At 45.0% G+C, this 14,202-nt stretch overlaps 1 protein-coding gene across 1 annotated transcript in view; it reads right to left on the reverse strand.

Annotated features, from left to right (window-relative positions):
• Nucleotides 1-959: 959 nt before the first annotated feature.
• The window catches only part of HHLA1 (HHLA1 neighbor of OC90), a 31,663-nt gene continuing 18,420 nt past the window's right edge, over nt 960-14,202 (reverse strand). Inside the window, exons 12-17 of the mRNA XM_059395529.1 lie at nt 11,570-11,613; nt 10,878-10,946; nt 10,470-10,544; nt 5,351-5,507; nt 2,245-2,327; nt 960-1,003 (exon numbers count right to left, since the gene is read on the reverse strand). Coding sequence (XP_059251512.1) covers nt 960-1,003; nt 2,245-2,327; nt 5,351-5,507; nt 10,470-10,544; nt 10,878-10,946; nt 11,570-11,613 — 472 coding nt within the window. The remainder of the gene's footprint in view (nt 1,004-2,244; nt 2,328-5,350; nt 5,508-10,469; nt 10,545-10,877; nt 10,947-11,569; nt 11,614-14,202) is intronic.

Raw genomic sequence — 14,202 nt, forward strand, 5'->3', positions numbered from 1 at the left:
CTGGAGACCTCTCCTTTGAAGAGCCTGGAGACTGAGTAACTGAAGTCAGCTATGTGGGCACTTTATGCCTACAGGCCAATCCCCAGTTAAAACTGTGGACTCCATGACTTGGGTGAACCTTTCTGGTTGACAATACTTCATATGTATTGTCATGTGTCATTGCTGGAAGAACTCAGTGCTGCCCCTGTAGCCTCACTAGAGAGGACAGCTGGAAGCTGGTGCCCAGCTTTAATCTCTGTCCCTTTGCTGTAATAAGCAGTAAATGTGAGTGTGACAGCTATTTGGAGTTCATAAGTCCTATTAGAGAATCACTGAGCTAGAGCATGCTCTCGGAGACCCCCATATACAGTGGGATCCACAGATAAGGATTCAAGTCAAGACATCAACAACAAAAAACCCACAACTTTCTACACTTCTTATGAGGAAAGGTTCTCATCACCTCATCACCTCCTACTCAGAGGGCTTGGGACATTATCTGGGTCCTATAATCAGCAAGTCTGATTAGTTGTACAAAAGTGTGAGTCAATGGTATATAGAAATCCTATTTGAATCTCTCCATAGTATGAGTTCATTTTTCCTTATTTATCTTGCTGTCTTCCTAAAATCCCAAGTTTAAGTCACTTTGGGTACTGAGTCAGAGTCCCGGAGCCTGGACCAGTTTGCTCCTGCTAGTGCGACACCCCTCGCCCCATCTCTCCAGTCTCAGGATGGCTGCAAGCGTCCTGGGGGTTCCCTAGACACGGATTTAGGTCTCAGTGCAGCCTCGGATACTTGGTCTTCCACCTTCCCAGGATTCGCAGGAGAGAAAGAAATGCGAGTTCCACAAAGAACCTCTTTGGGTTGATTGATGATCTGGCTGGAGTCTGGTGAATTCTGCAAAAACAGTCATTTTGGGCCAGGGACCAGGGTGAAGAGCCCTCGTCCAGTGTATCATCAGGTCCCATCGCTTTCTCAAGGTCTCACACTGACTGACAGATATTCTGGAGGCATTTTTGTTTTAACGCTGGAAGGAAAAAAAGAAGAGGGAATTCAAGGTAGTGAGAAAGAAGTAAATGCTATAGGGGCCTAAAGTCAGGTCACATCAGCCATGGGCCAGGCTCCTCTGGAAGGCAAGGGTGGGGCAGGCAGGGCAGTGGGGTGGGCAGGGACTCAGGAGTCCGAGAGGGGGAAGGGTGTGGGCAAGACCTTCCCTCATTAGCAGCCAAATTGAGAGAACATCATTCAGCTCTGCATTCGCTGCCCAGTGATGGTTTCCCGATATCCAATATCCCGATATCTACCTGATCTCTCCAGTTTGCAGAAAGCTAATCTAACCCCATTAATATGTTTTTCAGTAGATGTAATATGTTGTTTGCATGGAGATTTTTAAGGCGCCAAGGACAAAAGAAGAGCTATTTAAGTGTAAGTAGCTTGTAAAATTTCCTGCTCCCTCTGCTTATCCCAGGCAAAGGGATATCTGTCTTTGACAACTGAGCAACCACCCCCCACCCAAAGCCTCCACCCCTAAATGTTTGGCCTTTGTGCTGCAGAATGAAGGTAATGTAAGTTCCATATAGCTCCATGACTTTTAGAAGGTCAGAGTCCTTTGACTGGATAGTCCAGGTAGATGGTCAGACCATTAGCTTGGAGACCAGCCAGGCCCGATCAGCCATTTTAGTCTGTGGGAGTGGGAGAAAAACAAAGTTTATGTCTGGCCTCTCTGAGTTAATGGGGCTTTGATGCCATTAGGTCCAGAAGAGGGTACCATAGACCCTACTCCTAGCACCTCATGATGCTTTCTTTATTGTATTACTTGGAGAAGCCTGGCTGGCTCAGTCAGAGAGCACGTGACTCGGGTTGCGAGTTTGAGCCCCACATTGGGTATAGAGATTACTGAAAAATAATATCTTACACAAAAACAAGAACAAAAATAAGCTTTTTTCTTGGATTATTTGTACTCATTTTGCTTTGGTCAGGAGTTTGAGTGTTTCTATTTGTTTGGTTTTTCTTTGTTTGGTCGGGTTGACTCCTGCTTTTTTCCCTCTCTCTCTCTCTTTTTTTTCTATACCTAATTGCAAACACTGAACTGTTAGTTGAAGAGTAATCAGAAATACCTTTCACTTTTCTTGTCTAAAATTAATGAGACTACATGATCTGCACCCACTCTGACTGTCCCCCACAAAGGCAGGACAATCAGTGAGTTCTAGAGCCCTTTCATACAAAGCATTTATTGTCCAGCTACAACACGGTCAAGTGTGTACTCACTGTGGGAGTGGGACACCCTTTTCACCCTCTGACAGATGTATGTTGCACTCTTCAGAAACCAGGAATAGTATTGAAGACAGTATCTAAAGATTCCAATGAGAGTGGAAAGCGATTATCATCCCTTGTGGCAAATGGAAGACAGCCATCATTTAGAAAGTCATCCTGGCCAACTACTCACTACAAGGACCCCTTCCCATCTTTACTGGGTGTGGGAGAAGAGGCAGAGGATGAGGCTGAGTGGGGAGAGGCTTAGACTTTGGAGTGAGAAAAGTGTATTTTTAGTCCTGGCCTCATTCCTCACTAGGATGTGTGACTTCAGGCTGAGCACTCCCTCCTCTGGGCCTTAGATTTTTCATATGCACTCAAAAGGCAGTCCTAGGACCTACCCTCACAGGTTATCACTAGGCTTAAGTGAACTAACATATGTCAAGTTCCCCAAAGAGTCATGGCAGGTGCTCTGCAACGACTGTGTTCATATATTTGTTTTTGTGTGTGAGATGGGCTGAGAACACAGGGCTCTTACAGTTAACAAGGGAAGCAAATACTTGCAAAATAATGTCCTGCTCGTGGCTGGGGCTGCAGGCATGGCTTTGAAGAGCTCCAGTGGGAGAGCACCAAGAACATCATTAGGAAGAAGAGCTTTCTGGGCAGGCTGTGCCGCTGGCTCCCTGTGGGACTCCGGGAATTCACCGCCCTGCCTATCCCGTGCCAGACACATGAGGAGGTCGGGCTAAACATTTTCCCATTTCCCTCCTATCCCTACCACTCTGTGATTCTAGCATCCCCTGGGGAGCAACAAACTGCCTGAGTACAGCTAGCTGTAAAGATTCCCCAGGCTCCAGCACCCTCAATTTCCAGGACACCGTTAAATTAAGGAAACTAGAGCACAGAGATGCACTGATTTGCCTGAGGACTCACTGCCCTCAAGAGAGTGTGGATTTTCCCCCAGGTAATCCACTTCATGCCAGAATGCACTGCCATTCTAGTAAGATTATACCCATTTTGCAGAATAACAAACTGAGGCTCAGAGACACTACAAGACTAGCCTACAGAGCTTGTAAGTCCAGAGCCTAAATTTAAACGCAGGTCGGCTTGGTTTCACCTTATGCCCCATACAGTATACTAAGCTACCCACTAGCTTTAAAATCCCAGATCTGTGACCTAATCCTTAATCTCCCCTCAGCTAGCCTGAAGTGTGCAAGTGTGACAAGATGTTCTAAGACCCACAGACCAATTGCTTAGAAAGCTTCCAGAACAGAGAGGATATCAAACGACCCTGGGGAATATAGGTTCCACCTATTCTGAATGAAGGAGAAAGTGCACAGCGGGAAGAGCCGCTGGAGCTCTAGGGGGAAAGTTCAAACTTGTTTGCAAGAGCTCGCCAGGTGCTTGAAGGAGCAAGGCTTTCCTGAAAACAGACCTAGGCCTTCGCTGCAGCCACATTGCGCGTATCTCGGTGGACCTATGACATTCCAGGCTGCCTCTCACTTTTCATCTTTGTACTTGCTGTTCCTTTTGCCTGGAGTGGCCTCTCCCATTTCCTGCCTGGGAAGCTTCTATTCCCCCATCAGGCCCTATTAGTTAGTTCCCTGGGGTCCTATGGGGCATACTGGGATCTGCTACAGTGCTACTGTTTCAGAATTTCTCTGTATGGCCAGCTTTCCCATTCAAGCATGATTTTTTGATCACAGGGACTGTGCTGTTCAACACACACTGAGTAAAGCCAGTCTCCCACTCTGTTATTCTGAGCCTGTACTCATGTTTAGTATGAGATTATAGAGCAGTTCACTATTAAGTAAAATACAGGGAAGAAAAGGGATAAGCTCAGGTTCCTCCATGCTTCATTTCTCTAAATTTTAACTTAAAACTCCTCTCTGGAAACTTCTGCTTTCCCCATTTTATCCTTCCCCCTGGCATTTGCAATATATATTTTTTAAATGTGATTTTTCTCCAAGGGGATAGTAGGAATAGGTACTGCCTCTGGGTATGACTTGGTTCTGTCCCCTACGATGTCATATTTTAATTTGGGTTTATGACCATTTCTTCCTCCCAACTATGAAATCCTCAATTTCTGGGCCTGTGTCTGATTCAACTCTCAATTCCCATGGCTCAGCACTGTGTATAACAGGTGACCAGGAGAGACTCAACTCATTGTTAATTTGAAAAGTTACTGGTAGAGGGTCTGAATGTGGGCTCATCATGTTGCAAGAATTTTCTCTTTTTTAGGATGAGCCTATGTGGTGGGGACATGCTTCCACATCACTTGCTCACACCTTGGGTCTATGGACCTTTCTCATTTCCCTCTCTGGGAGGAGGAAACACTCCCTCAAACACTGATTGAGAGGTCCAAGACCAGGATGTAATGCAAAGTGGTTTTAAACCTGGACTTGAGGCTCAGAGCCAGAGGGTGATGGAGGTTTGAAAAGCTGAAGAGTCGTGAATGGACTTGGAAAGGAATATTAAAGATCTGGGGGATTGGCCCCAGACCCCAGACCACTGGAGCAGAAGTGGTCATCCATGTTTGTTTGGTTCTGGGTTTACAGCCAAGACAAACTGCTGAAGAAGGAAAAGAATGTCTTCACTAGAGGGCAAGAAGCTATCACCATGTCTAGAACTTCTAATATGAAGCAGGGTCTGCCTTCTAAATTTCGTTTTATCATCTTCTCATTTGACCAGCAAATGACTTCTAGGGATTTAGAAAGAGCTGGGGTATAGATGGACATTGTCCTCCAACTACTCAGTTCTGGCAGATGTCACCAGGCTAAGGCTGAGAGGGCTCCAGGATCAACCGGAAGTGCTGTGTGATCACTCTGCCAGGTAGTACTCAGCTGGGCTCAATTCACATCAACTTAGCTGACCTCCACTCAACTCAGCTGCACTTCCTGTGTCTGGCCCTGAAACGGGTTCTGGGGACCCAGAAATAAATGAGGTTCCATCATGGCTCTCAAGGAGGTGATGGTCTAGTAGAAGACCCTCCAGAGAGTCTATTTCTTGACGTACCCCTATCATTTGCCTGTTCCCGGCCACCTGTGGCCTGCAGAGCAGCCACACAGCATAGGCAGCCCCAAAATGCTGACAGTGGAAAGGGACACCTGGTTCCGGTTACCTCATGGCCTCTGCTCTAGCCTCTCTCTTCTGGCTCATGCAGAGGCATTGCTGGAAAAAGCGACACAGCTCCATCAGGCAAGGGTTGAACTTCTGGATGGCCAAGGTGAGGCTAGCGGCGGTGACGGCCCCCTCTTCAAGGAGCAGCTCAGGACACCCTGGAAGATGCAATCCCAGACCACTGACATCAACAAGGATTTAGCAAGCATTTTCCCTCTGTTTGTTACCGTGTTTGATGGATAGAGTCCTGGCCCTGATCTCAAAGTGGCTCTGAGACAGACAGACAGACAATGTTGTTTCTTCAGTGCCCGGAAAAGCTGTTGGGAGAGTCTGAGAGACAGGTGGAGTAAGGTGGGGTCCAGTTCCCGGGGGGAAATCAGAGGTGGTCTCACTGATAGCAAATACTAAAAAGGGATCTAAAACATTAGACAAAAGTGGGTCAGGTGGAGGTATTTCCAGTGGAAGAGATAGAGTATGTGGGGACCTAGCATCAAGCAAGGGGACGGTTTGCTGATAGGGAAATGGAGAATAATTAGATGATACAGAGGGTGTGTGTGTAGACATATGTGTGCATGCATATGTGTAAGTCTGTGCACACATGGATATATGCATTTTGCATGCGTGGGCGGGCATATGTATAGGCTGTGCAAGTAGATGGGTGTGAGTTGCCTGAAGATCACTGGGAGAACTTAAGGAGACAATGTACACAAAGCATACTGCAAACTTCCTGCTATGGAATAAATGACAAATAATAGTTATTATTACTGATTTATTAAAAATGTATTGAACAGGATAATTGGATGGCTCCATCGGTTGAATGTCTGACTCTTGATTTCCACTCAGGTCGTGATCTCAGGTTTCTGGTTCAAGCCCCATGGTGGACTCCCCTCTCAGTGTGGAGCCTGCTTGGGATTCTCTCTCTCTCCTTCTCCCTCTGCCCCACCTCAACAAAATGTATTCAGCATTCACTACATACTGGGCGCTCACAGACCAAAGGATACAACAACTCATAAACACAAGGAAAAGAGACAGAGTGTCTGGGTGTCTCAGTCAGTTAAGTGGCGGACTCTTGGTTTCAGCTTAGGTGATGATCTTGGTGTCCTCAAATTAAGCCCACCCCCGCCCTGTCAGGTGGGGAGTCTGCTTAGGGCTTCTCCCTCACCCTCTCCCCCTGCTCTCTTTCTCTCCCTCAAATAAATAAATCAATCTTTAAAAAAAGGAAAAGAGGCTTCCTCTTACAGGGTGCAACTTCTAGTGATTTGAAGGTTATATTAGGATGTTGATAATGATCTTCCAACAAAGCATTACTAGTTACTATCAAGAAAAATTATCTAAAACCTGGAAATAAGTTCTGGGTACTATCTAGCAGATACTGTGGGGATTTTCTGGTTCCATAAGAGTGTGTATCTTTGATTGACTAATTGAGTTGGTGGTTTTGCAACTCTGAAGAGGTTCAATGACTCTTATCTGAGAGCAACACAAATAACTCCTGCCGGTGAGCAATGTGAATGAATTTCGTCCGGTAAAGATGCAATTGGTTTTTGGTCTAGTGAAAAGAAAAAGAATTCTTTGCTGTGGGATATCAGTTAGTAAATTCACATCCAAATTCCTAGGACTAACTATAAAAATCCCTGTTCCTCAAACTCTCCACGGAGCCAGTCTTCATTCATTCATTCATTAATGACTGAATAATATCTCTGACATGTGCTAATTTCATATTTTTATGAATCATTTTCTTACCTTTTTGAAAATTATAATTGACCAGTTTAAGATTTATTTACTTATTTTTATATTTATCATTATTATTTTTCAAATGTTTAATTCCAGTATAGTCGACCTACAGCGTGATATTAGTTTCAGGTGTACGATGTAGTGATTTGCCACTTCCATACATCATCCAGGGCTCACCAACACAAGTACATTCTTCATTAGATCTCCTGTTGCATCTGTGCTCCCCCTCCCCCACCTTCCCTCTGGCAACCAGCAGCTTATTCTCTATAGCCAGGAGTAGACTTTTTAGTTTGTCTCCTTTTTCCCCCCTTTTGTTTATTTGTTTTGTTTCTTAAATTTCACATAGGCATGAAATCAGATGGTATTTGTCTTTTTCGGACTGACTTATTTTGCTCAGCATTAAACTCTCGAGCTCTGTCCATGTTGTTGCAAATGGCAAGATTTCATTCTTTTCAGTGACTGATATTTCATTGTGTAAATATACTACATCTTCTTTATCCATTCATCTATCGGTTATAAATTTATTAAAGTGGAGAGAGGGCTCATATGTTAGGGATAGGATTCGTTAAAAAGGGTAGGACAGAAATGTATTTTGAATTCTATCCTGAGCCAGTTAGAATAGTAAACCCTCCAGAATATTTATCAATTTTTGTAAATATGCTATGACTTTTTACTTTAACATTTATTACACACCTGGACTTGGGTGCTTTTCTAAGTTCTTTACAAACATGATCTCATTTAATTCTCATAAAATCACGTAATGTAGGTATCTATTTTATACAAAAGGACACTGAGGGTCTGAGTGACTCTGTGGTTTGATCAGGTAGTGACTCTGGCAAGATCTGGGTCTGGAGCTCATACTAGCATGCTTTACTCCTTGAACATCCTTAACATTCCTGATGCTTGATTTCCATGCCCCTCTCCCCTTCCCAACCTCTCCCATGCTTCTCTAACTCAGGAAAGGGCACTTACCCTCTCAGTTATTCAAACTTGGCCATGATGTTTGGTTACCTCCTTCTGATCATTCCACCATCACATTTCTTGATTGCTGAACACCATCCAAGTCTCCCTGATGAGTCAAGTCTCAAACAACTAATTCCTAGTTCCAGCTCCCTTCATCTCTGGCATACAGCAGTCTCCTTGCCGGTGTCCCTGTTCCTTTCCTCCCCTCTTTGGTCTCCACTCTGCAGCCAGAGAAAGTTTTCTGCACCACAAATCTGCCCATGTCAGTTGTCTCAGAAGAGGTCCACACTTCTTCCATGGCCCTGGGGATCCACGTGCGCCCCCACCCCCCACCAGCTGCTGTTCCCTCGCTCCTCATCACTCCTTCTTGTAGCACCAGAATTCCAGGCACAAGGGATTTCTCAGCTCCTGGGAATCTTCAGTCCTTTCCTGCCTCTGTGCCTTTGCATAAACTGTGGCCCTGCTTGAAATGTATATTTAGAGGCAACCCTGCTCAGATGCCTCTCTCTTTGTCAAGGAAAACCTCTAGAACAGTCCCTCCAGATGGAGCTAATCTCCTCCCCTCTGGCTGCACAGAGCATTGACCGCCTTTTCTCTTAGGAACATTACCCGTTTCTTCCTCAAATTGCAATTATTTTGTACAAATGAAGAATCTTGGGATAGATAGCATACCAGAGTGGAGGGAGCACGGGCTTTGAAGTTAGACAAACGAAGGCTCAAAATTTAGTTACTTTTTAACTGTAGTGCTCATTGAAATGGCTTAATGAAGATAACATTACCTACCTTGCGGAATTATTATGGAGTAAAAATAGGCTTAGCACAGGGCCTGGGAAACAGTAGGACGTCAATACATATTCACGGAATGGATGAATGAGTCAGTCTCAAAGGATTTGTGGGTATGGTTTCTTTGTGAATGGGAAGAATCATTTGTTGGAAGTTGTCAAAACCCTTTATTTTAGACTTAGATTTCTTATTGGATGGATGGATGGGTAGACAATGGATGGACAGAAAGAGAGAGAGACAATAGATAGAGCCGTGTAAGTAGACATACATACAGATAGTTATATACCCAGCTTGTTTTCTAAAACTTGGTCTGAAAACGGCCCCCCTCTGCACCACCAACCTCTGGGGGAAACATGGCTATAATATCTTTTGGCAGTATAATCAAGGCTTTGTGTCTGAAAGGTCCATTCACTGCAGGTTGGGAGTAGGGCTAAGGCAAATCTTCAGTGTATGAAAAAAGAGACTGTGTCGTCTCCAGGAATTTAATAATCCCTGCTGACATACTCCTGGATGGTGCAGGAACATTCAGGAAACGGGATAGAAAGGCATCCAGGAGTGGGAGGGCCCTGAAGATTCAACCAGCTTTGGAGAACTCATTCTGTATCAATTTCGGTCTTCTGGGACAGAAAGCAAAAGAGGGAAGCATCCAAAAATGGGGGGCAAAAAAAAAAAAAAGCGGCATTTTTTTTTCAACCTCTGTGACGAGACCATCTGAGGGTTTTGAAGGGGGTGGGTGGGAGGTTGGGGAACCAGGTGGTGGGTACTAGAGAGGGCACGGATTGCATGGAGCACTGGGTGCGGTGCAAAAATAATGAATACTGTTACACTGAAAAGAAATAAAAAATTAAAAAAAAAAAAACAGCCATAAACCCAGGACATGGTTTCCTCTAGAATTCCATTGAAATTAAGTGTCAGGGACGGAGAAGGCAACAAGTCCTTTAAAATGCAACAAAAGTAGCAGCGCCTCGGTGGCTCACTGGGTGAAGTGTCTGCCTTCGGCTCAGGTCATGATCTAAGTGTCCTGGGATGGAGCCCTGCGTTGGGCTACCTGCTCAGCAGGGAGCCTGCTTCTTCCTCTCCCTCTGCCCCTTCCCCCACTCCCACACGTGCATGCCCTCTTTCTCGCTCCAATAAATAAATACCATCTTTAAAAAATAAATAAATAAAATGCAACAAAAGTAAAACTGCACCCAGCAAATGGGGATTGAATTTTGGAGTCATCCGTTCCTCCTCCTGCTGCCTTGGCTGACATCAGGCTCATGAAAAGAACAGCCTCTGTTTGCAAAGCACACAGTGCCTTGCTCAATAGGTATTCACTTGATAAACGCTGATTGGATTAAGTTATGTGGAGCTCTGTAGTTCCAAATCACTTCCACACACATTATCTTACTCAATACAAAGCCGTGGGGGAATAAAGACAGTTTTAGTGCCCACAATAATTGTTATTATTCTTGCTTCCCAGTTGAGGAAGCTGAATTCCCGAAGCCGAGTGCTGGAGACCCCCTCCCCAGTAAATGGTAGAGCTAGAATTTAATCCCAGCAGTCTGAATCCAGATTTAATCAAACAAACCTCTTTTTATTTCACGATACAACCTTGTTCCAAACAAACAAGAGCAACAGAGCAGCAGGCTGCCGGTACGTACTTGAGACTTGGTGGAGTCCCAGGACCAAGGCTGGCTCTTCTTTAGGGGTAAGTGGCCATGCTCTAGGGAGGTCACCTGCAAGGGGCATGAATGGCCATGCAAAAGTCGGCGTGAACGGGCCTGGGGTGATGACACAGGACGAAGGAATAAGAGCAGTTTAAGGATAACGCGTTTTCAAAGTCTATAGGGAATTGTAGCCAAGAAAAGGAAGAGTTTTATGCAAATCATGGGGTAATTTAACAACATAACAAGGTTTTTAAACTACTTCGCCTGCCTCTTTCCCTGCTAGAACCAATGAAGTCCAACGCCCAGCTTAGTCAGCCTCCTGGCACCCTTGTTCCTCTATCCTGAGCCCCCACACCAAAGCCATGAGGTATTGGGTTTCTCTTTCCAGCTAAACCTTCTTACCTGTCTGTGGATATTTCGGGGCAGGTGCCTTGGTTGGGCTTGGGGTTCGTGTGCCACGGGTGGAGGTTCCTGGGAAGAAGTGAGGGAGAGGTAAGCCTGGGATTTTTTCTTGGGGTGCCTTATGGGGAGAGGAAGCCCCATGCCACTAGTCCTGCCCTAGTTAACCAGTGGTGGTTATTAAGTCAGGTACCCAGCAGGGAGGTGAGGATACAGAACTGAGTTAAGAGATCAAACCCGCGGTGGAGGCCCATCAAGTAGAGGAGGAAACCGGCAAGTCCCAGGGGTAGCTGTGATACATTGTGTCGGATGCCACTGGAAATCAGCTAATCCTTGTAAGAAGTGATGAAATGCATGGGAGATGCGGCGTGGCCCAAGCAAGGAGCAAACACGGCTGCTGCTCGGTGAGGAAAATGAGGCTTTTCACTCATCTGAGTCTACGCACACTCACTCCATCTCCACCCTGATACACTGTCATCTTCCTGATAGAGCATGGGCTCATCTCAGCAATTCTTCTGATCATTCGTAAAGTCCTGGTTTAAGGACCACTTCAGGATGTGATCTTTGCTGTCAGGATCCTGGTCCCTGGCAAAACCAGCAAAGCAGCCCCCTTGTAGGGGTGAGGGAGAGGGAGATGGGACAGGTCATTTCACTCGTGGGATGAGGTGGGAGAGGAGAAGAGGGGTGAGGCCGACCTGCATGGGAGGGAGAAGGTGGAGGCTGGGGGCAGGTGACGTCTCTGAGACACAAGAAAAAGCGGTTACCAAGGTGAGCAAAGAGCATAAGAGCAGAGCAAAGAGCATAAGCAAAGCCCCAGACACGTGAGCGGTAGGTGTTTGCCATGGGCTGAGGGTGTCCTGGGTGCTACGTGCTGAGCTGAACGCCTTATTGAAGCCTCCTGATTCAATCCTCACAGCCACTCTGAAGGTAGGTATCACCTCCCCTATTTCTGAAGGTGAAGAAGCCAGGACTGAGAGAGATCAAGAGAATGCCCAAGGACAGACAGCATAGGTGAGTCAGGATTTCAACCTTGCTGTGTCTGGAGTAAAGACCAGAGTGCATAGCCTCAGGGCTGTGCTGGCCGCTGATATCCTACCAGTCAAACCCCAATGTGGTAGCTTTTACTTTTCCTGTGTAACAATGCGAGGTATTTCCTTGATGACAGCTGTCAAAATTGCATTCCCAGATCTGTTGGTGCAATTGATTTTGAGCCTAGAGTCAAGACTTTGCCTTTATACCCTCTATTTCTTAAGAAATTTAGGTGGTTCAGCAAATGTTTCCGGAATGCCTGCTATATTTCATGGAACAGGAGATTAAAGACTCAGACTCTTAAGGAGAGGGAGAATGGTCAGGGAATGGACACTAAGCACAGTAATAAGGAGTCTTACGATCTACTGACTGTGGTGAGCTTGAAAGAAGGGCCTCTAGCTGCAGGTGCCAGAGAAATTGATTTTAAAAAGAAATGTACCACAAATCAGTGAAACCATATGATAATTGACTCTCTCTGCTTGACTTATTTCACTCAGCATAATCTCTTCCAGTCCCGTCTATGTTGCTACAGAAGTTGGGTATTCGTCCTTTCTGATGGAGGCATCATACTCCATAGTGTATATGGGCCACATCTTCCTTATCCATTCGTCCGCTGAAGGGCATCTTGGTTCTTTCCACAGTTTGGCGACCGTGGCCATTGCTGCTATAAACATTGGGGTACAGATGGCCCTTCTTTTCACTCCATCTGTATCTTTGGGGTAAATACCCAGTAGTGTAATGGCAGGTCCAGGGAAGCTCTATTTTCAATTTCTTGAGCAATCTCCACACTGTTCTCCAAAGAGGCTGCACCAACTTGCATTCCCACCAACAGTGTAAGAGGGTTCCCCTTTCTCCACATCCTCTCCAACACATGTTGTTTCCTGTCTTGCTAATTTTGGCCATTCTAACTGGTGTAAGGTGATATCTCAATGTGGTTTTAATTTGAATCTCCCTGAAGGCTAGTAAAAAAAAAAAAGAAAGAAAGAAAGAAAGAAAGAAAGAAAGAAAGAAAGAAAGAAATGCAATAAAGCTTTTTTGTTTGATTACACGAATAGAAAATACGGAGTGAAGGAAAGTAAAAATCTTATCTACTTCCCAGATATAGTCAAGGTTAATATGTTGTGAAATTCTTTTTAATCTCATTTAGTTTTACTTTCTATTTTCTGTGTATATTTATTACACACAAGTAAATACACATAGATACATAGACTTGGGATCACATTTGACAACTTTTTTCTTGCTTTTTATAACTCAGGCTTTCCTTATAGTACATGATTACGTGTTAATGTACATATCATTATATATGTGTGTGTAATTAACAGGTATGCTACATTACATTACATATACACCATATATGCAATTAATGTAATAATATTAATACATACTAATACCATGCCAAAAAGGCAGTCTGGAGAGAACAGTATTGGCTCCTAGTGGTCATTTGTTTGATGGACAGTGAAAAAGGGAAAAGAAGAAATTAGAAATTTTTAAAAAATATATTTATTTATTTATTTGACAGAGAGAGAGAGAGAGATCACAAGTAGGCAGAGAGGCAGGCAGAGAGAGAGGGGGAAGCAGGCTTCCTGCTGAGCAGAGAGCCTGATGCAGGGCTCGATCCCAGGGCCCTGAGATTATGACCTGAGCGTTGTATTTCAAAAATTCAGAAAACATTTTAAAGACAGAGCGCTAAATTTAATTTAGAAATGGGGGAGGTGGGAGTGAGCATCCTCTCTTACCTGAGGTTGAGTGGGCCTGGGAGGGGCTGCCGTGGGGGGTCGCTGTCCTAGCTGGAGGCCTGGGCAAGCTCCTTGTGGCCGTGGACCCTGCAGGAGATGACAGTGTGGAGGACAGTGTTTCCCAGGGAGGCCCTGCAGGTGCCCAGGGCATGGGTAGTGTGGGAGTCCACGCCTGACTGCTGGTTGTCACCCATGGGGTCCTGGCCACCCTCCTGGTAGCTGCACATGGGACAGTAACAGGCCACTTACATTCTTGACCCTTTTGATTCAGGTATAAAATTACCAAAACAATGAAATGTTATCAAAGGGAAAATGCTTTGTGCATGCATAAAACAGGTAATTCAGGGACCTAAGCTCTACCTTGAGCTAGAATAAATGGACCAAAGTAAACTTTATTTTCCTAACTACTTATTTTAAAAAAGTTCAGAGCACGTTTCTCATCAAATGACCCAGTAAAATTGTTATGGGGTTTGAGGTGAAGAGACCAGAGAGGAAACTGTTCCTGCCTCTCCCATGTTGTGACTTTAGGGGCAAGTGGCTTCACTTTTTTTTTTTAGCTTTCC

The sequence above is a fragment of the Mustela nigripes genome, chromosome 3 (assembly GCF_022355385.1).
Source record: "Mustela nigripes isolate SB6536 chromosome 3, MUSNIG.SB6536, whole genome shotgun sequence".
In the NCBI taxonomy this organism is placed as follows: domain Eukaryota; kingdom Metazoa; phylum Chordata; class Mammalia; order Carnivora; family Mustelidae; genus Mustela; species Mustela nigripes.